The 24739-nt window shown below is 41.8% G+C and overlaps 1 protein-coding gene across 2 annotated transcripts; it reads left to right on the top strand.

Moving 5' to 3' along the window:
• The first annotated feature begins 4384 nt into the window (after nucleotides 1-4384).
• Nucleotides 4385-23599, top strand: LOC125408432 (E3 ubiquitin-protein ligase TRIM31-like). 2 transcript variants are annotated; one of them, XM_087898661.1, is made up of 9 exons: nucleotides 4385-4780; nucleotides 4939-5410; nucleotides 5825-5920; nucleotides 8539-8769; nucleotides 9568-9590; nucleotides 13775-13890; nucleotides 15078-15152; nucleotides 15612-15653; nucleotides 18554-23599. In XM_087898661.1, the coding sequence occupies exons 2-9, from the start codon at nucleotides 5000-5002 to the stop codon at nucleotides 19072-19074; spliced, it is 1515 nt and encodes a 504-aa protein (XP_087754787.1). In that variant the 5' UTR covers nucleotides 4385-4780; nucleotides 4939-4999; the 3' UTR covers nucleotides 19075-23599. The 2 variants fall into 2 exon arrangements, with proteins under 2 accessions (XP_087754787.1, XP_087754786.1); XM_087898660.1 differs by having other exon boundaries at nucleotides 4883-5410.
• The last annotated feature ends 1140 nt before the right edge of the window (nucleotides 23600-24739 follow it).

Raw genomic sequence — 24739 nt, 5'->3', positions numbered from 1 at the left:
TGAAAAAAGGCCTACCTTGCTGCAGGCAGGCTATTGAAACACAGAACTCCCTCCTGCTGGGTTGCACTTACCACCCTGTCCCAGCACCCAAGCAGGCTGAGCTGGGGGATTTCATGGCCCGAGGAAGGGAGGAACAAGGGAAGGGGTTCCTGGGTGAAAGCTGGGATGAAATAGGAGGAGAGAGGGTGTAGCATGGTGGAACAGCCCCTGCAGAATGACCAGGGAGTCAAGGGGGTTGGGGAATGTCTGTGCTCTTTCAGGAGCAATTTGTAACCCCCATTTAGGCTAAACTTTCTTTACTTCTTCAAACATCTTTTCTAAAGTATCTATATTTGAATCAGATAACAAAATGTCATCCATGTAATGGTAGGTTATAGACTTATGAATTATTTCCAATGGCTGGCCTGTGTGGGAGTTCCTTCTGTTTGTGTGTTGTTTACATTGATACCTCTGAAGGTTTATCAATTGTTTTATATTCTTGTACAGCCCAAATGGCTGGTGTCCATCATCTATAATAGTTTCTAATATTTTCCTCAGAAACATAAGTTTTGGGGCTGCAGACATGTTAATCTTGATATTCCATTGCAGTAATAGGTCATGACCTCACAGAATCACTGCAATATTGGCTGTATATGGCCTTAGTCTTCCTATTTGCCCTTCTGGCTCTTTGCATTCAACCCATCTCATGCTTTGTCTTACCCAAGATAGGGTTCCAATTCCCAGGAATTGAATATCTACCTCTAGAAGAGGCCAATTGGATGCCAAAATTCTGGAGAAATGATACTTACATCTGCACCCATGTCTAATAAGCCTTTAATAAATGTGCCATTTATACAAACTCTTAGCTTTGGTCTTTGATTGTTTATGAAAGTCTGCCAAAATATACATTCCCTCTATCCTACGGGAGTTGATATGAGTCATCCTCCACATTTAACCCATTATTTAGACCAGTATAGATTTTTACAGCAGGCATTGGATTTTTCTTATTTTTCTTGGTGAGACATGTTCTCCACTGTAACTGGTAATGACTGGGCCACTTTTGGCTTGGGGACTTGTGAGAGGCCCCTCAAGGAGTTTCCCAATGGTATCGGGTTGCCTTATCTGTCTGTTGTTGACCTGCATTCATTGGTCCAATGTTGGCCTTTGTCACACCTCCTACATACACCTGAAGGCTGAGTCCTCCTATTTCTGCTATTCCCAGAGGAGACATTATTCCTAGGAGTCCATTGTCTACAATCCCTTCTCATATGTCCCATTCTACCACAGTTAAAACATTTGGTATTTTGCTGTCCTCTCTTGCCATTGGAAATTGCTTCTCCTACCTACGCTTCTGTACCATAGTCAACTGTCTCAACATTCATTGTATGCAAGACCCATTCATCCATGGGTGCTGATGTAATCTTTAAAGGCCCAAGGATTCATTTGCACTCAATGTTGGCATTCTCATGAGCCAAAGATTCAATTATTATACATCTAACTGCTGGGTCACTTATCCCTATTTGTACAGCTCTAGTCAGTCTTTGCAAAAAGTCACTTAAAGGTTCTTTCTGACCCTGCTTAACCCTAAGATATGATTCATCTCTCTTTCCCAGTTTCTGAATTCTATCCCAAGCCTTTAAAGCTGCTGGGCTACATAGGGACAAGGTGTGGTCATCATAAAGAGCTTGATTCTTAGGATCAGAGTAAGGTCCTTTACGAAGAATTTGATCTAGGAAAATCTCAAGTTCATTTTCCTTTTTTTGTTGTTGTTGTTGTTGTTCTAAAATTCTCTCCTTCTCTTTAAAAAAGCACCTCCAAAGTAACTGCTGTCCACTTTCTAAGACTAGTAAGATTAACTGAGCCCAATCTTGAGACATTGCTTTGTTACTGAAAGCCCAGGTTTTGAACATATCCCTAACAAAGAACTAATGCAGTCCGTAAGCTACAATTGCTTGGTAATTTCCTTTAAATCAGTCATACATATGGGCTCTCATGTATATTCTTTGACAACCTTAGGGTACTTGGAGCCAGATACTTTTTTGTTGTTATTACTGGAAAGGCAGGCAGAACTCTGGGAAAACTATCCAGGAGATTTTTTAAATACCAACGAGGTTAAATTTTGCCTTTGTACCTTTTGATCCTGGTCATCAAATTCTATAATATTCTCAATTTTTTCAAATCTATTTACCACTGCCTTTTGTAACATCTGGATCCCCTGTCCAGTGTTCTGCTCTAATGCCCTCATTGAGGATTCGAAGGTATGAAGTCTATCCAGTAGAGATAATGTCTCATCCTTGGACATAATCTTAATAGCATACATATTACATAACTGTTGAGACATTTCATCAGTCAATCTTTCACACCCCTTTGACAGTGTCTGATTAATACATTCAACAGTGCAAATTCTCTCAAATAATGTTTCAGCACCCAATGTCATTGATTGGGTTTTATGCGCCAAATCATCTGTTTCCTTCGCCAGAGTGCTTAATCTTCCATTAAATGAAGTTGTATTCTTCTTCATATTCCCAAACTCTTTCTTAAGAAACATGGTTTCAGCAATGACTGCACCTATTCTAAAAACACCTCATTCTTAGCCGTATTGTCAAACCATTTGTTAAGAAAAAAATATTGATGACAAAATCAATCCCCAGAATTAAGATTAATGATGTAGAAGGGACATCATATAAGTCTTGAAAAACCTCACTCATGCTGTAAGTAAAGAGGCTATTGGAACCTTGGACTGTTAGGTTGTCTAACATATTGTCCTTTTAAATTAGCAACTTATGATCTATATTTAGGATATTAAATCTTTTCTGTGGTTTAATTAGCTGGATTAGGTGCAATAACCATTACTTGCCAGTAGGTGTCATGGGCCACCTACAAAACTAACGCAGCAGGGCATAATGGTGCACGTGAACTCACGTGGCAGGTCTGAAATCTTATTTTAGAATGAAATGATGAATGACAAATCACAGACTGCAGGCTCTGCAGACTTCTCTAAAGCAGTGGAATAGGCAAATGCAAACAAATCATTAGTGAAGTGAGGCTGCAGAGTTGTGTGAACCTCTTTTGCTGACTGACAAGAAGCTTCATTCTTTCCCTCCTCCAGTGTGAGGTCCTAGGAAATTTTTAATTCTTTGGGGGCCAATTAGTCTGGTAGCCAATGGAAAGGGTCCCATGACTCTCTTTAAAGTAGCTGGTCTCCCACCAGCATCAAAGTCCCAGGATGGTTGGAGGGAAAGAACCAACAGCTAACATAGAGAATCCAAGAAGGACCATCAGAGATCCAAAGTGTCAGTCATCACTGTACGTGTAAACTGATAAAATATCACAGGAGTATGTTTATAATTGTCAATACAATTTTTTAAAAAATCTGAATGATGGTGCTGGGGATGTGTTTGTCTGTAGAGTAGCTGTCCAGCACACATGAAGCCCTGGGTTCCACCCCCAGCATGGGCAGTCATGCTTGTAATCTCAAAACCTGGGAGGCAGAGGCAGGAGCATTAGAGGTCAAAAGTCATCCTCAGCTTCATCAAGAGTTCAAGGCTAGCCTGGGCTACATGAGATCCTGCCTCAACTGTGACTCCCCCCATTCTCCATAAGAGAAAGAGATGCTGCTTGTTGTCAGGGTGACATAAATCCATTTCATTGGTACCCTTACACCTTTCACCTAGAGCAAACAACGTCCATCTCAGCTAGACCTGGTCTTGCCAGTCAAGCCAACGAGGTCAGAACTCTTGGTGAGTGCCTGCAGCTTCCACAAGAGTCCAATAATCGACAAAAGGAAGTACGAATGGGTTCCCCAAGCTCTAAAGCATACACAAGAAAAAGGGACTCACCAAGATGCAGCCACTGCAGCCCAGGAGCCGGTTTTAGCGTGGTGTGGAGAGCTCAGATTGCAGGCTAGGGGGCTTCTGATGCATGACCTAGGGCCACAAGGAAAGGCTGCCCTACCCAGTGGGACCTCCAAGATGTTATGAATTTTCCTAAAGTGAGCTTTCTGCTGACTCAAAAATCCCAATCAAGCCAAATCACAACAAGTCAAACTAAAAATTATCCAGGTGTTATAGGATTCCTGCGCTCTTGAGTGTTCCCAAGGGAGAACCAGGAAGCTACATATGCGACCACAAGGGGGAGAGGAAAGAGACCACAAGGGAACTTTCCCTGGAAGCAGTTTAAATAGACTGGGGGAGTGGTCAAGATTTTGGAAGGCTGTCTTGACCCTCTTCTGGGGAGGGGTCAAGGCTTGGTGGGCACAAAGATGGGAACTCCAAAGATGGAGGCCAGAGACTGGGGCTTTCAGAGAGGAAGGAAGAAGCAGTTTGTTCCTTGGGACAAGAGAGAGAGAGAGAGAGAGAGAGAGAGAGAGAGAGAGAGAGAGAGAGAGAGATGGTTAAAAAGTGAAGTATTGAGCTACTGAAAGGTACATGGATGACACTAGCTGATAATGTCATAGTTGAGATACAGGAAACAGGTCAGGCAAGCACGGAATCTAAGAAGTACAGAGACAGAGGAAGAAACTGGTAGACCAAACAGAACAAAGGATGGCTCAGAGACAGGGAGAAAAAACTACCAGAAGACATGTGAGGGAAGTAAGAGATCTAGGGGGTTAGCACACCTCCCTGTAATGCCACTTAGTCTCTCCACTCCGTATTTGTAGTAGAGTGAACTCTGACACTTGGGTCTTCTGTTCCTAGACAACTGCTTTGTAAATATAATCAGTTCAAGGTTCAGGAAACGTTGCTCTATGTTAGAGGAAGCATGAACTCACAGTATCTGTTTCCTCCTGAGAGACAGTGAGGTAGGACTGACTGTTTTCTTCTCTTTACAATATTCCCCATTTAAGTTTTCCTCTTTTCTGTTATTCATTTATTTAATCCCCTCTTCATTTCTCTTCCTCTAGTTTTCCAATTGAGAGGCTCTATAGCCTCTGCTTCCTGTTTCATTTTCTCTTCCCAGTACTGGCACCTGCTTCGGGCTTCTGGGCTTTTACATATCAAATTAGCCTTGCTGCTCCATCATGGCAAACCTAAAATGGGCCAGCAAACTACTGGAGGATATGACCTGCCCCATCTGCATGGAAATTCTACAGAATCCTGTCACCATTGACTGTGGGCACAACTTCTGCCTACAATGCATTAATCAAGTTGGGAAAACTAGAGAAAACCTCCAATGTCCCCTCTGCCAACTCCCTGTGAATAAGAATGCATTCAGGCCCAATAAGCTGTTGGCTAGTCTTGCAGAGAATATACAGGCTATGGATCCTGCTGAGTTCCAACCAGAAGAAGAGCCAAGATGTCAGAAGCACAAGGAAAAGATACATTACTTCTGTGAGGAGGATGGAGAGTTCCTCTGCTTGGTGTGTCGTGATTCCAGGGACCACAAAACCCACGAAGTTACCTTGATAGATGAGGCTGCCCAGAACTACAAGGTAGGCACCTGCCTCCTTTTCTATTCCCAGCCCAGCAGAATAGAACTCCCTGGGGACCTGGGAGCTGCTGTCTTTTCCATCTGGTTGGCACCGACTGCTGCACTCCTAACACTTGAGTTAGCAGTTTGCAGCTGGGTCCAGTGAGCTCAAGGATCCAAGTTCTGGGAAATACCAATCTGTAAACAAGGCAAGAAGAATAATCAGAATAGTACTTTAGGGACAGGGGAGATAATTCAGAGACTAACGGCACTTGCCACCAAGTCTGAGAACTTAACTTTGACCCTCAGGATCACATAATACAAAGAAAAAATTGCTTTGATCCCTGAGAAAGAAAGGGGGCTGCTAATAATGACATCAGTATCCATCCCTGCCTCCCTAGAGGCATAACCTGACTGAAGCATCCTCTCCCCACAGGTGCGGATCAAGACACAGCTCTGGGATTTGTGGCAAAATGACAAGGAGATAAATAAAGAGAAAACGGAAGGTGAAGGAGCAATCCAGGTGTTCAGGGTAAGAAATATTCACTCCAAACACTTCTGAGGAAGTTGAGCATCTCTGTTGAGGAAATGTCTGAGCACTCCTTATACACCAGGCTGTAACAAAGTCCTGCTGACAAGATAGCAAAGGGCAGAGCAGAGGGTGTGGTGCCTGAGCCATGCTCCTGAGTTGTACTGACCTATCTGCCTGGGTGCTGCACCAGTGAACCGGGAGGGCTTTTGTTCCTCCACACAAGGAAGGATTTGTAAGAAACACACACACACACACACACACATACACTCAGACACAGACACACACAATGGCTCACACAGCCCTTTTTCACTAGAGACTGATTATGCTGCAAGAAACGGCAAGAGACTGTGATACCACCAATCGTCTCCACCTGATACTGATTTGGTTTACTTTTTTGAAAGTGGTTTGCACTACCTTTATGTGTATGTGTCTGTGTGAGTGAAAGTCATGTGTGTGCAAATTTTAGCAGATCCCAGAAGAACTGAAAATACAGATATTTGTATGCTGTTCTTCATAGGTGCTGGAAGAGCAGTAAGCATTCTCAACCCCTGCATCATCATCTCTCGAGGTCCATCCGTGCAAATTCAGTATAAGGCAGCTCAACTGAGAAGAGTTTTCTCTCTCTCTCTCTCTCTTCTCTCCTCCTCCTCTCTCTCTTTTTCTTTATTTGTTTATGTTCTTCCCCCATTGACTTTTAAGAATCTTTTATTTACTTGTTTTTAGATTTAATTTTATGTGAATGAATGCCTTGCTTCCATGTATGTATGTATACCAGGTGCATGTCTGGTACCCATGGAAATCATAAGAGGGCTCTGGATCCCTGGAACTGGAGTTAGGATGGTTGTGAGTGACCAGGTGTGTTCTGGGAAGTGAATCTGAGTCCTTTGCAAGAGCAACAAATCCCTTACTGAGCCATGTCTCCAGCTCCTAGACACAGTATCTTATGTAGCACAAACTAGAAATTGTTATACAGAAAAGGATAGTCTTGATCTTCTGACCTGTTTGTCTATCCCCCAATACTGGATGATGGAGGAGGGTTATCTGTCTATTGTGTTAGTTTCATTGGTCAATAAAGAGACTGCCTTGGCCCTTTGATAGGACAGAAAAATAGGTAGGCGGAGTAAACAGAATAGAATGCTGGGAAGAGGGCGATGAGGCAGACGCCATGGAGCCAGCCACCAGGTCAGACATGCTGAATCTTTTCCGGTAAGCCACTACCTCGTGGTGCTACCACGAGATTATTAGAAATGGGTTAATATCAAGATATGAGAGTTAGTCAGTAACTAACTCTCTAGAGATAATGGGCCAGGCAGTGTTTAAATGAATATAACTTGTGTGTTATTATTTCTGGGGCTAAGCTAGCTGTGCGGGAGCTGGGCAGGATGAAAAGCAGGCCTGCCCACAGCTCCTTTCTACAACTGGAATTAAGGGCTATACCTGAAATGGATTAATTAAAATTGCTGCGGGTCCCCTAGTAGCTAATGTGGCAGAAATGCTGCAGGTCACCTATCAGTGTCAGGCATCAGGTCCTATCATGGCAGGCCGGGGGCAGTGGGTCCTAAAAACAGCCAGGCCCAGGCAGGGACAGCACAGACCACATGCAGGTCCTAGGCGGCCAGCCAGTGGTAGCGGCAGGTGAGAGACAAAGGGACAGGCATGCCATGCAGACTGAGGTTGGATATTTATTAGTGGGTTATGGAAATATGGAAGGGAAGGGGGAGAAGGAGAAAAGGAGAGACAAAGAGAGAGAGAGAGAGAGAGAGAGAGAGAGAGAGAGAGAGAGAAGAAAGAAGAGAAAAGAGAGAAAGAGAGAGACAGAGGCTGCCTCTTCAAGAAGGAGACAGAAAAGAAAGAGACTCAGGCTGCAAGCAGAAAAGAAGATGTGCCTGACTTAGCAGACTGGGGGAGAGGAAGGTGAGCAGGCATGGCTTGTCTCTTAAAGAGACAGAACAGTTCATTACAATACCAGAATGCCCAGACTATGCAGTGCTGAAAATGAAACCCAGGACTACATACATGCTAAGCAAGCACTCTCTCAACTGAACTACAACCCTATCCTGGGTTTTTGATGGTGATGTTGTTTGTGTGTTGAGAGAGTGGTTCAAGTAGTCCAGGCTGAACTTGAATGGAGGCTGGCCTTGGCTTCCTAAATCTCCTGTCTTCACTTCCCAAGTGCTGAGATTTCTTAGTTGTGTCTCTGGCTGATGTTCTTGAAGGTTAAAAAAAAAGTCATTGAGCCTAAATCTTTGAACACAGGAAGTGCTTTGATCTCCTTGCCCCTCCCCCTTTCCCACAGGTACACAGTAGCAAGCTGTTCTATACCAGTCTCAGAATAATCTTTACATACTCCTAAAGAATGAATGGTTCCAGATTGTGCATGCCCTTGATTCCAGCACTTAGGAGGCAGAGACAGGTGGATCTCCATGAATACAAAACCAACCTGTTGCTCTTAGTGAGTTCCTGGCTAGCCAGGACTATATAGTGAGACTTTGCCTATAATTAGTTAATTTATTGATTGATGGTTGGTTGATTTAAAAAGTGAACGATTGGGTTAAAGGAAGCTTGGAGGATCCTCTCTCATTCCTTCTTCATCTCTGCATCCCTTCCTTTATCCCCAGGCCCGGGTACAACTAGAGAAACTAAAGATCCTTGAGGAATTTAAACGTGTGCGCCAGAGACTGGAAGAGGAAGAGAGATTCCTCCTGTCCAGGCTGAGCTGGCTGGAGCAGGAGGGAGTCAAGCAGATAGAAGAGTATGTCACTGACACAGAGGGACAGCTGACCACCCTCAGAGAGCTTAAAAGGTCCCTGAAAAATAGGCTAAAAGCGCCATCCATGGAGCTACTGGAGGTCAGTTCATTCAGAACAGTCTCTCTCTCTCTCTCTCTCTCTCTCTCTCTCTCTCTCTCTCTCTCTCTCTCTCTCTGGAAGATACTTAAAAATCTGTATTATATCGTTTCCTAACAACTCCTAATATCTGACTCCTCCATGTCCTTTGTCCTCTAAAATGAAATTTTGAGAAACTCCTATCACTTCCTGAAACAACATAAATGTTTGTGCATCCCTGTCCTCTCAGCACTTAGGGGTCAGACACAGAAGAATCTGTAGTTCAGTTCTAGATTTGGCTACACAGAGAATTCAAGCCAGCCAGAGATACATTAAACTGTCTCAAATAAAAACAAACAAACAAAACCAACAGGGAGGTATAATAGTACAATGAAGTGTCAGGACTAACACACCTGGTTTCTGTTTTTATTTTTATTTTTTCTGTTTTAACCATGGACAGTTACTCCAGCTTTGTTCTAACACTGCCAAGTTGAGCTCCCTGGTTCAATATCAGAGGCAACACCCATCTCCCAAATGTCACTTTTTCTTCTCTCTCCACTCTGTTTCTCCTGAGGTGTAAACACTATCCCAACTATGTCAGGAGTTTTGGGGGTAACAGTTCAGAATGGAATGAGATGGAGAGAAAAGGGCAGGCAGAGACAGACGATCAGAAAGACAGAAACAGCAAAGACAGAAAGTCAGAGAGAGGAAAGAGAGAGTGGAAACTGGGGTGTTCTCACTCTGTCTCCAGCTGAGTCTGAACCCCTTCTTGGTGCCTGTGACTCAGGCAAGCTCTGACATTGTTCTCTCTTTCTCTTCCAGGGCATCAAAGACATCTTGGGCAGGTATGATGGGCATCCCAAGTGCACTGTGCTTTCTGGTTCACTCACAACATTCAACATATATCCGAATATGTTCTCATCCTCCAATAACTCAGCTATGAGCTCTTTTGACTGCAGATGGGGAAGACCAAGCTGGCCACAGTAGCATGTGGTCTGCTGGGCACAGCTCTTTTCCCCAATACCCAGCTTTAGAGCAGCTGCACTCCCCTCCCATATTCCTCTCGGTCAAGTGTGTAAACCCTGGGTTTTCTATTCTACCTCCCTATTCCCTATCCATTCTCTCTTTTCTGATCCATCTTCCATCTTCATTTCCATGTTTTTATAGGTCTGATCTGTAGTAGGACACTGCTTGTTTGTTTTCCTGCTTGCACAGACTTTTAAAATAATCACACAGTGATTTATATTATTTAAATCACTGCTTGGCCAACCACTTAAGTGTTTTTCTTGCTAGCTTTTACATCTGGTATTAACCCACTTCCAGTATTTTATATTTTGCCATGAGGCTTGCTGCCTACCAGCAAGGTTCAACATGTCTGTCTTGGGGGTAGCTACAATGGTTTCTCTTTGTTTCTGCCTCCATTCTCCCATCATTCAGTTTAGTTTTCCCAAAGTAGCTCTATCTTGCTCTGTCAACTGGCCAAGGAAGTTTCTTTATTCACCAATGGTGTTCACAGCATACAAATGAGATTCCTACATCACCTCCCCTTTTCTGTTCAGATTTTAAAAAAAGGTTTTAACTTTAACATAGTACAATTACATATAACAAAACATGTATCAAGAAAAAATTACAGTTACAATTTTATAGCTACTTTATCTTTTATCATAACTAAGGAATACTATAACTATCTATTCTTCAACTCTATCAAAGACTCCAGAAGGAGATAATATTACCTAAGTAAACAGGAAGTACATTGTAAGCAACTTCTAAAACTCTCGAATTGACAGAGACATCTAGCTGCCTGGACAGTCACCCAAAGTTCTTTTGTACCCTTGGGGCATCCATCTTCAGCCTGCAGGCCCATAGTATCCAGCAGACTTTTTCATGAAGTAGGCATGAAAAGGCAGTTCCGGCTAAATTGACAGTTTGCCAGTCACTTTCTTCTGTGTCCTGAAGAATGTCTAGCAGACCCTTTCATGGAACAGGAACCCTGAAGGATTGTCTCACCTATACACAATTTCAGTAGCAATTTCTTTGTGGGCCCTGCATGTGTAGTTCATACAGAATAGCATCAAGCAGTCCAGACAAGAGAAGTTTCTTGCCCAAATGTTTAACCAATGGCATAAGGAGCCTCTTCAGTGCCCATCTTTCTCTTGAAGTAATTGCTTTTAGGAGCAGATGTGTCTCATTGTCATGAAAAGTTAAATTCTTAAAATATTTTAAATGCCATATTCTGAAGGCCTCTGAAAGATTTGAAGAATACCTATCTAACTAAAATATATCTCTCTATAAATATGTAACTAACATGACTACAAGCTTAACAATTATAGATGTTTATTTCTTTACCTATATTTCTTAATTATACATTATATTTTTAAATGAACTGCACAAAAATGATACCCTAACCAAAAACAAATATACATATAACAAAATTTATCTTAAGTTAATATCAATAAAACAAGATTCATACCAATGCAAATATCTATAGCATATCTATCTTTAAATGTAAAGAACATTTATAAACAATATTTGGTAATTTCAGCATAGTTCTTTCCAAATTGCTTCCTGCTTTTTGTTGGGCAAAGTATTTTTGGGGGGTTTCATGGAAATTTTTCAGGTGGTCCATCAAACCACAGTTGCCTAGAAACAATCCACAGGTTCTCATCCTCTGTGGAAACAAAAGAAGAACCTTTTTTCCAAAGAAACAAATCCTTAGACCCAAATTCTGAAGTCAAGATACCTTTATGTTGGTTTAACTTTGCAGTCCATACAATGAAATGTGTCTCTGTACTGCTGTGGAAGCACATTCTGCTCCTTCAGCCAATAGCCTTTAAGATATCAGCCCAATTTGACATGGGGAACCGTGAGCCCACTCTCTTGCTTCTGACTCCCATACTGGCTGCTAGACTCTGCTTCCTGTTTGTGCTCAGAGGTCAGTTTATGATGATGATCTGTAAGCTTTTCCCCTTAAATAAATAACCCTTTTTTAATCAATAATTCTGAACTGGTGTGGGATTGTTTTACAGCATCACAGTCCTTAGCTCCTTCACGGTCAAAAAACTTTTAAAAAAAAACACAATAATATACATAATCTAGACTCTATGTATGTATTCAATCTTTTCTTGTCTTATTTTCTTACTCTATTAATTTTTAATATTTATTTTATTATATTTACTCCTTTAATCTATGAAAATCTGTACTCTGTTTAAAGACTTTCTTTTATTGTTTTTTTTGAGTCATTTATTTTTTTTTATAACTCTCTCTACTCATTTTCTCTCTCCCAAGCCTACCTACATTTTTTAAACACACTGTGTCCCATTTAGAGATCTTTTATGTCTGAATCTCTTCTTATTGTGTATCTGTAATCTTTTGCTGAACAGAAAGACTTCTTAAAATGCTAAGCACTTCTTAAGAACCTAAGAGGCAACCTTGCTAGGACAAACAAGGCCCCACCTGCTTGCTCCACCTAATAAAATATGGTGGAAATCCTTCACTGCCTCTGAGACTGAGGGCTCACCACCTCAACTCTGATAACCACTTGGCCCATGCAGCAACCAAGTAACTTGCAGCTTGCTGTCTACAAACACCATTTAAATGCTTGGTCTCCTGAAAGAGCCAGAATTTGTGCTGGCAGCATGACCCAGAAAGCTGCTATTTCAAAATTGCATGGCTTTTTATTTATGCTACCGCTAAATCTGCAAGACCTCTCTTAAAGGAGCTGCAGCATGCCATTAGCAAAATGCTGACTACCAAGAAGGCATGCTTAACTGTTCTTTTGTGTCTAAAATTGTAACATGAGGGCCTGCTTGTTGGGGTTTCTTTCCTGCCTGGTTTCCACAGTTGTTAGGTCACAAATAAAACCACAGAGAGTCTACATTAGATATAAACTGATTGGCCCCTTAGCTCAGGTTTCATATTAGCTCTTATAACTTATATTACCCATTACTCTAGTAATGTTAGCCACATGGCTCCAGACCTTTTTCAGAGGGGCATGTCACATCTTGCTTCTCCTGTGTTCTGGGCAGGACTGCAGAGAAGAGCTTCCTTCTTCCCAGAATATTCCTGTTCTCATTGCCCTGCCTCTACTTCCTGTCTGGTTGTCCCATTTATACTTCCTGCCTGGCTACTAGCCAATCAGCATTTATTTAAATCATAATTGACAAAATACAGAATAGTTCTACACCATAAAATTACATTATAAGCTATCTCATGTTTTATGTGGATTAAATTGTCACTTGCTAGACTGGCATTTGTTGTATTGAGGCTGCTTGTTTGTTCCCAGCTGCTCAAATTCCCAAAACAATAAATCAGAAGAGCAGTCTTTTCTTTCCCAGCTGTACTCCCCTCCCACATTTTTATTAGCCAAGGAGGTGAACCCTGGGTTTCCTACTCTACCTCCCTACACCCTGTCCCTTCTCTCTTCTCTGGTCCATCTCCCATCTTCATTTCCATATTTACTTGGGTCTGACCTCATTCAGCCCTGCATTCCTGTACTGGACCCCTTGCTGTGGGACAATGGTATCATATCCTGCAAAGTTTTATCAGCTGTACTAGTTTAATAAAATACTAATTGGTTAGTAGCCAGACAGGAAGTATAGGCAGGGTGACCAAACAGTAAGTAGAGGCAGGTGAACAAGTACAGGAGAATTCTAGGAAGAAGAAAGGTGCACTTTGTGGTCATAACCCAGAAACAGAGGAAGCAAGATGAGAATGCCTTGCTGATAAAAGGCACCAAGCCATGTGGCTAACACAGACAAGAATTATGGGTTAATGTAAGTTTTAAGAGTTAATAAAAAGTCTGAGCTAATAGGCCAAACAGTTTATGACTAATGTAGATCTCTGTTACTTTGAAATTGAAGGATACAGGAACAGGCAGGAGAGAAACCTGTGTCAACAGCCTCTGACACTCAGCTCCCTGGCTCTAGACTGTATTTATCACTCTGCCTCCTCACCAGGAACCATCTTCCTGGTTTTTTCCTGCACACATTCTACCCCAAAACATACCACTCACATCAACATATCTTCACAGGAGTAAAGAATTTAAATTTTACAACCCAACCCCAGTTCCTTTGAACCTGGAGAAAAGAATGAGTGAAGCAAAAGCAAGACACGAGTCCATCATAGAAACCCTGAAGAAATTAGCAGGTAAGATGTGCCTGCAACTTCCTGTCCTTACCTGCATAGGGATTCTGTCCATCACCCCAGATACTGCCTGATGTCTCTGGTGCCAGCCCTTGAGCATTTCAGAACCCAGGCTGAATGCTGAGTACCTTCAAAGAACCATTATGTAGAAATTGCACAACTCATGCTGTGTTGTATCAGGTTTAGTGCTGAGGACTTTGTGCTTGCTTGACAAGCACTCTGCAATCTGAGCTACATCCCCAGAGTCAAAGCACCTCTTAGCTCAGAAATTTTCCTTGTTTAATAGGTGGTGAATATGGGACTAAAAGTATGTTTCCAATTTGGTTGTTGCTTATCACATGTACCCCTGGGCACCAAAACACAGCATTCACACATAGTGTAAGTAAAGAAACACATTGGCTCTGAAAGACTTAATATTGAAATAGAGCATATAATATAGCAATAAAAATAATAACAAACAGAAATATTGTCCAGGGTAATCTCTTATGAAAGACCACAGTGATCTGAGTAACTGGGTCTCTTGCACTCAGCATTGTGCCCAGGTAACACTCAACCTTTATTGGACATGCTGAAATGGCAGTATGTTTTAACATTCTGAGCTAAAGCAAACATATTATTTAAATTTATTATATTCATTTTTTAAAAAAAGGTATTTTTATGTCTATAGGTGTTTTGTGTGCATGTATTGTATATATACCTGGTCTTCATGGAGGTCAGAAGAGGGTGCCAAAAGTCCTGGAACTGGAGTTTCAGTGGATGCTGAGAATTGAACTGGGTTCCTGGAGTGGTCAACCACTGAGACCTCATTCCAGCTCCCTTTTCTTTTTGTTTTTAGACACTGGAACTCACTATGTACTGTGGACTAAAAGTTGTCATCCTCTTGTGTCAGCTTCCTGAGTGTCAGGATGCCCTGGTCTTCTAGGGTTTCAAAATAACATCTAGAAATTCCAAATTCAGTGGTTTATTCTTATGGTTTCTAGTACTTCTATTCTGGACTTGGCTGTACTGGAGAGCCACTTCAGAGAGATACTAGAGCAGCTCTCCCTGTTTGCTGCCTTCTTGGTCCACTGAGACTATGAGAGAAATCTCAGTACCACCTTTTCCCACATCAGCAATCAGTGCCTCACTGTGTGTTCCTTGTTGCTTGCTTAACCTCTGTGGACTCCACATCTCCTTCTCTCTCCTCACAGACAACCTGAAGACTGAAGGGAAGAAAGATAAAAGCGCATTCCTGAACAGCCTGAATAAAAAGGACAGGGAGAACTGTAAGTGTGTGCATACGCTGCTGTTTGGGGAAAGTGAAGAATACAAAATCTCTCTTCAATGGGATATTGAGGGTGGATGGTCCAGTGTGTGTGTGCACCAATGAAGAACAAGATTATAGGATTGTTTTATTATTTTACATTTATGTAATCATAGTAACACCCCCACTAATTAAGAAATGTTCATAATGAATGGAAATTTATAGATTTATTTCTTCATTGCACAAGGCTCAGGTGGAGACAGCTCAGTCTGTAGCTGGAGCTGACCTAACAGGCCTGGTTAGCCCAGCAAAGCTGAGGAGTTGAGACCCACAGGGACAATGCCTGTAATGATGTCATCTGATTGGTTCAGCTTTGAGGGTATTCAGGATAAAAGCCAGGATCAGCTGCTCATCCCTAATATGACTTTTTATTTATAACCACTTGTTATTAACCTAAAATTTGTTTTCTCTCAAATTTTAGGCTACCTGTTCCAGAAGAATAACTCAGAGTTGCCCACCTCTGGTAAGGATTCCTGCTTGGCACACAGGTCTTCCTGTAGGGAAGCAAGGGGCCTCTAGGTGTGCAGGTCAAAGTGTTCTGTTCATTCCCAGCTCTGATCCAGCAGAGGAAAGTTAGAGATCAGACCCTGGGAAGAGCTACCTAACATGTAGAACACCCTGACTGCTCCCAGCTCCCCTGAGAATACAGGAACAAAAAAGATTGGAAAGATGAGTAAGGCTTCCCACGGGAGAGACCGAGAAGGGATGTGTAATTGTACAGAAATCAGGGGCCAGAGATGGGTAGACTTAGAATGAAGGCCTGGCATCTCTCTTCTGCTTCCCAAGCTAAACTTTCCCTGCGAAAGGCCTAGCCCCCAAAGGGGACCCCTAATGTGCAGGTGTACCCTGCTGCTTGGTCTTTGTCCCTCCTACAGTCTCTGGAGCTCAGCAGTACCTAATGCTTAGCCCTATTCCATTCCCTTCCACCTCAAGGCCTCTTTTGTGGGACAGCACCCCCCCTTCAACACTGCTCAAGAACAAAACTGGGCCCCTTACTCCATGTTCCTAGAGGAGGAGCTGGCTGTGAGCAGGGCTCTGTGCACACTGACAGCCTCAGATTTGTGGACTTCACATCCCTGCGTGTTGTGCTTTTCTTCTCACTCCCCTACCCCCTTTGGTTTTTCCCTTTAAAATATTTCTTTTCTTGGTTATTCTTGTGTGTGCATACTTATGCACAACATGGTTGAAAGGATTGTTTTGTGAAGACTGTTCTCTCCTTATGTGAGTTTTTTATGTAAATTTTGGGATTAAGTATTAAGCCTCTGTATCTGTACCTGCCAAGCCATCTCACCTGTCTTTTATTAGTTCTTTTTTCTTCTCCCTCTAGCTCGTGTGTGCGCATGTGTGAACGTGTGTGTTCGTGCATGTGTATGTGTTGTGTGTGTACATGAGTTTGTGTTTGTGGTGTGTTTGTGTGTGCATGTAGTATATGTGTGTGCATATGTGTGTGGTTTGTGTGTGTGGTGTGAGTGGTGTGTGTGTGCATGTGTGGTATGTGTGGTGTGTGCATGTGTGGTGTGTGTGCAGGGTGTTTGCATGTGGTGTGTGTGATGTGTGTGTGTTGTGTGTATGTGTGCTTGGTGTGGTGTGTGTGTAGGTGGATGTAGGTGAGAGTAGTATGTGTGTAGTGTTGTGTGTGTGTATGTATGTGTGTGTGTGTGTGTGTGTGCACGTGTACTCATGGAGGGTAGGCTTAGGTATCTTCTTTCACACTCTTCTTTAGTTTCATGGACAAAATCTCTCACTACACCTCAAGCTCACTAGATAGAAAGGGCTGTCTTACTACTGAGGTCCATGTCCATCCAGCCATCCCTGCTACTCAGCACCAGAGTACAAGTGTGCCAAGGCCACACCCAGATTTTATCCTTAGATGATGGGGATCACGACTCATGCCTGCACAGCCAAACTACCTCCCCCGTCCTTTGTTTGTTTGCTTGCTTGCTTTTAAGACAGAATCTCATGTAGTCCAGACTGCCTTTGAACTCATGGTAGTTCTCCTGTCTCAGCTTCCCAAGTGCTGGAATTAGAGGTGTAACGACCACACTGCCTGGCAATGAGCACCTCCAACAAAACAGAAGTCAAGCCCCATGGTGGTTATTCTCACCCAGTGCTGCTCTTCTCCAATTGCTTTGACTCTAATGCCCCCGGTAGACCTTAGAAGTTCCTACCACTGTCTTCCTCTATGGTTTTTGTCCCCACACCACTGACCAACAGTAATGCAACTTAGCCAAGTCTGGGTGTCAGAAATGGGTAAAATCTGCTTAGGTCATGCCCCTAGCTTACCCCAGTGACCCTGACCACTTCCTCTAATACACACTTCCACACCCACCATCTCCACAACCCCACACACAGCAGAGGAGAACCTCACATTGGAGCAAAGGCTGAGATGCAACACCAAATAAGGGACAAAAATGTTCCCACTTTCTAAACCTTAGCAGAGCCAGGACCACTGATGCTCTAACCTTTGAATAGGATGGATAAAGACTCTGTAGCTTTGATAAACAGCCATTCAATGTCTGAGCCATAATACGAGGGTGGGGCCAATCAAGAGTCTCTGAATATCCAATTCTTCCAGTTCTCCTGTGCTAAGGGATTACATTCTCTCATGTGCACTCACACATGTACACATGTGCCTATGTTTGGGAGTCAAAGGATGACTGGGGGAAGTCAGTCTCCCTCCATGTGGGTTTCTGGACTGAAATCAGGTGTCAGGCTTGGGAGCACATGCTTTGTAAGTTGAGTCACCTCCTGGCCTTTGGAACTCAGTTTTAGAAACTGAGTCTAGTGGTGACCCCAGCTTTAGAAAATAAGGCTGAACCTTGACCTCTCATAGTAGTTCCAATTGTTTGCCATATGAGAACCAGGAAATATGGAAATGGAAAAGACATATCTTCATTGTTAGAAGATTCAAATTGTCCAGGGTGTTATGACCTTGATTCAAGGTCTCTTTCCAAACTGATTCTACTACTATGTGGACTGGGGGAGCTACCATGTGCACCCACAGAACAGAATCTCATAAAATCAGTGGCCTGGGGATGGAGAGTGGGGGTAGGTAATGGAGAGTGAGTGTAGGGAGCATGGGCATGGTATCTCACATCTATAATTCCAGCACTAGAAAGGTGCAGTTTGAAATAATGAGAAGTTCAAGATCATCCTTAGCTACACAGAAAATTTCAGCCCTACTTGGATTATATGAGACTCAAAGAAAACCAAAAGAAAGAGGCAGGAGTCTTCTCTGAGGACAAAGACTAAAATTTGAAGGAGAAATTCTCTCACTAGCTACAACATGAGAAACTCAAAAGCAGGGTGCTGGAGGACTTGGTCTGAAATTATCCCTCTTCACTTTTCTTTATCTTCCCACAGTACCTATGACTCTGGACTCGACCTCAGCTGATCCAAACCTCACCTTTTCTCAGGGTCTAAAGGAAGCAAGCTTGTATGTCGTCGACAGCACATTGAATACACAGGCAAAACCTCGACAATTCTATCCTTTCCACTGTGTGAGGGCCTTCCCAGGCCTCTCCTCAGGCCATGGGGTGTGGGAGGTGGAAATCCAGGGACCCCCAGGCAGGGTTGGCATAGTGGGTGTGGTTGCCGAGTTGCCTCAGGGGTCCCAGATTCAGAACTCTGGGTCAAGCTGCTTGTGGGCACTGCGCATTTCGTCCTCTGGATGTCAGCCAATCGCAAACCGCAATTTCCGGGTGAATCTCCCAATCTGTGTTAGGAAAGTGGGTGTCTACGTGGATTATGACCGTGGAGATGTCGTCTTCTATGATGCCATCACTAACAAACACATCTACACCTTCCAAACTTCCTTTGACAGACAGGTCTTCCCCCTTTTTGGGCTCCTAACTGCCCGCAGCTCTATCACCCTGAGCCCCTAGGACTGCTCCAAAGTGGATCCCTCAGTGTCTTCCCCACTTATCCCTCATGAATAAATGAGATGCAAATGGCAGAAAAGAAGCTTGGCCCTACTCATGCACACTACACACCCCACACACACTATATACCCTACACACTCTAAACACCCTACACACCCACACACTCTATACACTCTACACACCCCATATATCCTACACACCCCACACACCCTACACACACAAAGCACCCCATACAACATATACACCATGTACACCTTACACACCCTAAACATCCTTCACACCCCACATACCATACACACACTACACACCCCACACACTCTATACAAACTACACACCCAACATATGCTACACACCCTACACATACTTCTTTTTCTGAGTATAGAAGGCAGTGGAATCTCCAAATATTAACCACAAGGCTTTTCATTGCTGCACGTCATAAAAAGGACATGATTGGAAGTAGACATACTTCATCAATAGCCAATTGGAAAATATCTGGCCACTCCCTACTTGAGATGCAAATCCAAGACACTGCCCAGCACCCTGCCTGCCCCTTTCTCTACTTTACTACCTGGAGCTCCTATGACTCTGAACTTGAGCACCCGACTATCACCCTTTCCTGAAGTCTGAGAACCAGAGGCTACATGAAGAATCAGCCAGGCCTGTGCCAGTTTGTAGACAGGACGGTCTTCAATCAGGGCTGTAACCTTTTGACAATTCAAAGCAATGTTGTCACCCTCAACAACTCTCCATACAACTTAAAAACAAAATTGTAAACCACCGTTCATGTTGATATAAATTTCTAATTTTGTCTTAGGCCACATCCATAGCCATCCTTGGCCTCCATTGATGCTCCAGATTCAGACAGGTTACTACTGGAATAGATTAATAGTCAGGGAGGAGGTGGTGTGTGGAACCACACATACAGCATACTACATTTCACAATTAAAATTTTAATTTATTTTACATTTCTGGGTGTGTGTGTGTGTGTGTGTGTGTGTGTGTACCCACATGTCATGGTCTCCCAAGAAGGTACAAAGATGACTTTTGAGTGTTAATTCCCCTTTCTTCCTTATGGAATTCATGATAGATCGGAGCTCATAGACTTGGTACAAATATTTTATGGATGAGTCATCTCACTGTCTCCATTTCCCATTCCAGAAAGAAGACTGTACATAGACATGTTTGTTAGCTTATTCTCCCTAGGGTTCATGTTGCCCACCCTGGCCTTGAACCCTGTATGTTGCGGGAACTGGGCAGAACAGAAATCTCAGTCAACAAATGGTGTCCACATGGACAACTGCATCCACATAAAACCTGAGAGAGCTTGGGAAGTAATTCTAGACAAAAATGAATAGAGTTAAGCATAGTTTGTTGATAGAAGCATTTTCTCAGGTGGGCTATGTTTGCTAGAGGCAAGTGCATCTCATTTAAGAGAGGCTTCCTGACACAGCTTTAGCTGTAAAACCTTGCAGTTCTTTTAAGGGGACCTGCCATGAAATGGTGTTGATGAAAGATGACCGCATGAGTAAATTTCAGCCAATTTCATAGCCAAACATACACAGAGAAACACTGCCTCCAAAGCCAAAAATTAAAAATAAAAGAAATAGACATTAAAATGAAGCCATTTAAGATGAAAAATACACAGAGAGTTTGGATATTGTATGTTATTATGTTTTCTTTGAATTGTTTGAATGCTGAGGAAGGAATAAAAACTTCTAAAAGATATTTGTTTATAAATGATGCTGAATTAATCCAAGATAGTTATTTTGAAAATACCTTGACTTCAAAATTGAAGTCAAAAGATATGTTACTCTGGAGTAGAGGTTTTGCTTTTGTTTCCCCTAGAAAATGAGAGGGTATGGAATTATTCTCAGTTAATTAAAAAAAATCAGGTTTGATCAGGGAAGACCATCTGAGAAATCTCCAGTAGGAATACATGACCCAGATGTCTAAATTCTGCATACAGAACACATTCAAGATGCTGCCTGAGATGATCAAGCCTCACAGGATACTCCAGTCAGGACTTGAGCATCATTCTAAATTTTCTTTTTTTCCTTTTTTTATTGATGTTTATTGAGCTCAACAATTTTCTTTGCTCTTCTTCCTCCCTCTTCCCTCCCCCTTCAACCCTTCCCCATGATCTCCATGCTCCCAATTTACTCAGGGGATCTTGTCTTTTACAATTTCTACTTTCCATGTAGATTATATCTATGTCAATCTCTCTTATGTTAGCATTGTTGTCTAAGTTCTCTGGGATTGTGGTCTGTAGGCTTGTTTTTTATGTTTTCTGTTTAAAACCCATGTATGAGTGAGTATATGTGATAGTTGTCTTTCTGTGTCTGGCTTAGCTCACTCAAAATAATATTTTCTAGCACCATTCATTTTCCAGTAAAATTCAAGATGTCATTATTTTTTTCTGCTGTGTAGTACTCCATTGTGTAAATTGCCACATTTTCCTTATCCATTCTTCAGTCGAGGGACATTAGGGTTGTATCCAGGTTCTGGGTATGACAAAAAAAAGCTGATATGAACATAGTTGAGCACATGTCCTTGTGGCACAATTGAGCATCCTTTGGATATATACCCAAAAGTGGTATTACTGAGTCTTGAGAAAGGTTGATCTCTAATTTTCTGAGAAATTGCCACACTGAAATCCAAAAGGGTTATACCAGCTTGCATTCCAACCAGCAATGCAGAAGTGTTCCCTTTTCCCCATAACCTCTCCAGCATAAGTTGTCATCAGTGTTCTTGGTCTTGGCCATTCTCACAGGTGTAAGACGGAATCTCATAGTTGTTTTGATTTGAATTTCTCTGATGACTAAGGATGTTGAACATTTCCTTAAGTATCTTTCAGCCATTTTAGATTTCTCTGTTGAGAGTTCTCTGTTTAGGTCTGTACTCTAATTTTTATAGGATTATTTGTTGTTTTGATGACCAATTTCTTGAGTTCTTTGTATATTTTGGAGATCAGACATCTGTCTGATGTGGGGTTGGTGAAGACCTTTTCCCATTCTGTAGGTAGTCATATTTTCTTGTTGATCAAGTCCTTTGCTTCACAGAAGGTTTTTAGTTTCAAGAGGTCCCATTTCTTAATTGTTTCTCTCAGTGTCTGACCCACTGGGTTTATATTTAAGAAGTAATCTCCTGTGCCAATACATTCAAGTGTACTTCCCACTTTCTCTTCTATAAGATTCAGTGTAGCTGGCTTTATGTTGAGGTCTTTGATCCATTTGGACTTGAGTTTTGTGCATGGTGATAGATACAGATGTATTTCCATTCTTCTACATGTTGATATCCAGTTATGCAAGCACCATTTGTTAAATATACTTTCTTTTTGATATTTTTTGCTTCTTTGTCAAAAATCAGGTATTCAAAGATGTGTGAATTGATATCCGGGACTTCTATTCAGTTCCATTGTCCTCTTGTTTGCTCTTATTGCAGTAACAAGCTGTTTTCACAATTGTAGCTCTGTAGTAGAATTTGAAGTCTGTAGTAGAGTTTATAGTAGAGTTTGTGATGCCTTCAAATGTTCTTTTATTGTAAAGGATTGTTTTTGGCTATCCTGGGTTTTTTCCTTTTCCATATGAAGTTGAGTATGGTTTTTTTGATGTCTATGAAGAATTTTGCTGGGATTTTGGTGACCATTGCATTGAATCTGTGGATTGCTTTTAGTAAGATTGCCATTTTTAATATGTTAATTCTACCTACCCAAGAGCATGGGAGAGCTTTCAACTTTCCGGTGTCTTCTTCAAAGATTTAAAGTTCTTGTCATACAACTCTTCCACTTGTTTGGTTAGTTATTCCGAGATATTTGATGCTATTTGTGGCTATTGTGAAGGGTGATGTTTCTCTGATTTCTTTCTCAGCCCATTTACCATCTGTATATAGGAGGACTACTGATTTTTCTTTTTAGTTAGTCTTGTATCTTGCTGTATTACTGAAAGAGTTTATGGATTGTAGAAGTTCCTTGGTAGAATTTTGGGGGTTGCTTATGTAAACCATCATACCATCAGCAAATAGGGAGAGTTTGGCTTTTTCTTTTCTGATTTGTATCTCCTTTATCTCCTTTTGGTATCATATTGCTCTAGTCAAGACCTCAAGAACTATATTGAATAGGTATGGAGAGAGTGGACAACCTTGTCTTGTTCCTGATCTCAGTGGGATTGCTGGGAGTTTATCTCCATTTAGTTTGATGTTGGCTGTTTGCTTGCTGTATATTGCCTTTATTATGTTCAGGTATGTTCATTATATCCCTGCTCTCTCCAAGACCTTTATCATGAAAAGATATTGTATTTTGTCAAAAGCTTTTTCAGCATCTAATGAGATGATAGTGTGGTTTGTATTTTTCAACTTGTTTATATGTTTGACTACATTGACAGATTTTTAAATGTTGAACCATCCCTGCATGTGTGGGATAAAGCTGACTTGATCATGGTGGATGATGGTTCTGATGTGTTCTTGGATTCGATTTACCAGTATTTTATTTAGTATTTTTGCATCAATACTCATGAGTAAGATTGGTCTGTAATTCTCTTTCTTCTGTCTTTATGTCTTTATATGGTTTGGGTATCAGGGTAATTGTAGCCTCATAAAAAGAATTTGGCAATGTCCCTTCTGTTTCTATTGTGTGGAACAATTTGAAAGTTATTGGTTGAAGGCATAACTCACAAAAGAATCCCACACCAGTTTGAAATTATGATTAATAAAAGGGTTATTTATTTAAGGGGAAAACTTACGGATCACCGTCCTAGACAACAGCCTTCCACACGACCAGGAACAGTATAGCAGCCAGAAGCCAGAAGAAAGAGAGAGAGCACATAGCTACTGCTGCTTTTCTAAGCAAAAGAGAGCACTCCCAAGTGGGCTGCTATCTTAAAGGCTGTTGGCTGAAGGAGCAGAAGGAGCTCCCTCAGCACCTCCCCCCTTTTATTTAAGTAATAGAGTTTCAAACCGAATACAAAACAATATACACTAAGAACACTAAGAACAGATATCTAGTATAAGATTAGAATTACAATCAGCATAATCAATATTAAGCAAGGAACATATGCTAAATATTTTAATAAATAATCTATCCTATGGAGTCTAAGTCTTGTATTGGAAACGACTTGGCTAGATCATAAGAGGATGGTAACTATGACTATCTAATCTTCAACCACATTAAAGGTCTGAGAAGGGAGATAATATTACTTGAGCAGGTAAGAAGTACAATCAAATAGCTTCCAAAGTGTGCAACATATGATAGAGGCAACTGGCTACCTGAGCAATCACCCAAAGTCTCATTTGCAACATTGAAGCAACCAACTTTGGTTAAGGCCTAGAATAACTGACAGACCATTTTAAAGGCAAGAAATTTTTCAAAACCATCTTACCCTGTCTTGGCAAGATTTGACAGTCCTGGTTATCCATTTCTGGATACTATATATCTTGTCAGTGGTTGAGGCGGCATTTCTTTGCCCAAAGGCCAGTTTTTGCCAAGAAGAAAACAGGTTCCAATTGAAGTGTCTTCGGTGTTCAACATTCTCTTGAGAATAGATCAGTGCTGCCAGGAGCAATCTTGTCTCATGTCAACAAAACCCTAAGTTATTTAAATGCCATGTTCTACAGATCCTTGAAGTGGTTAAAGATTACCTATCTAGACAGAATACAGTCTCTATATATTTAAAGA

This window comes from Myodes glareolus, chromosome 18 (genome assembly GCF_982192425.1).
Source record: "Myodes glareolus chromosome 18, mMyoGla1.1, whole genome shotgun sequence".
Lineage (NCBI taxonomy): Eukaryota > Metazoa > Chordata > Mammalia > Rodentia > Cricetidae > Myodes > Myodes glareolus.
This window is presented reverse-complemented; position numbering and strand designations above follow the sequence as displayed.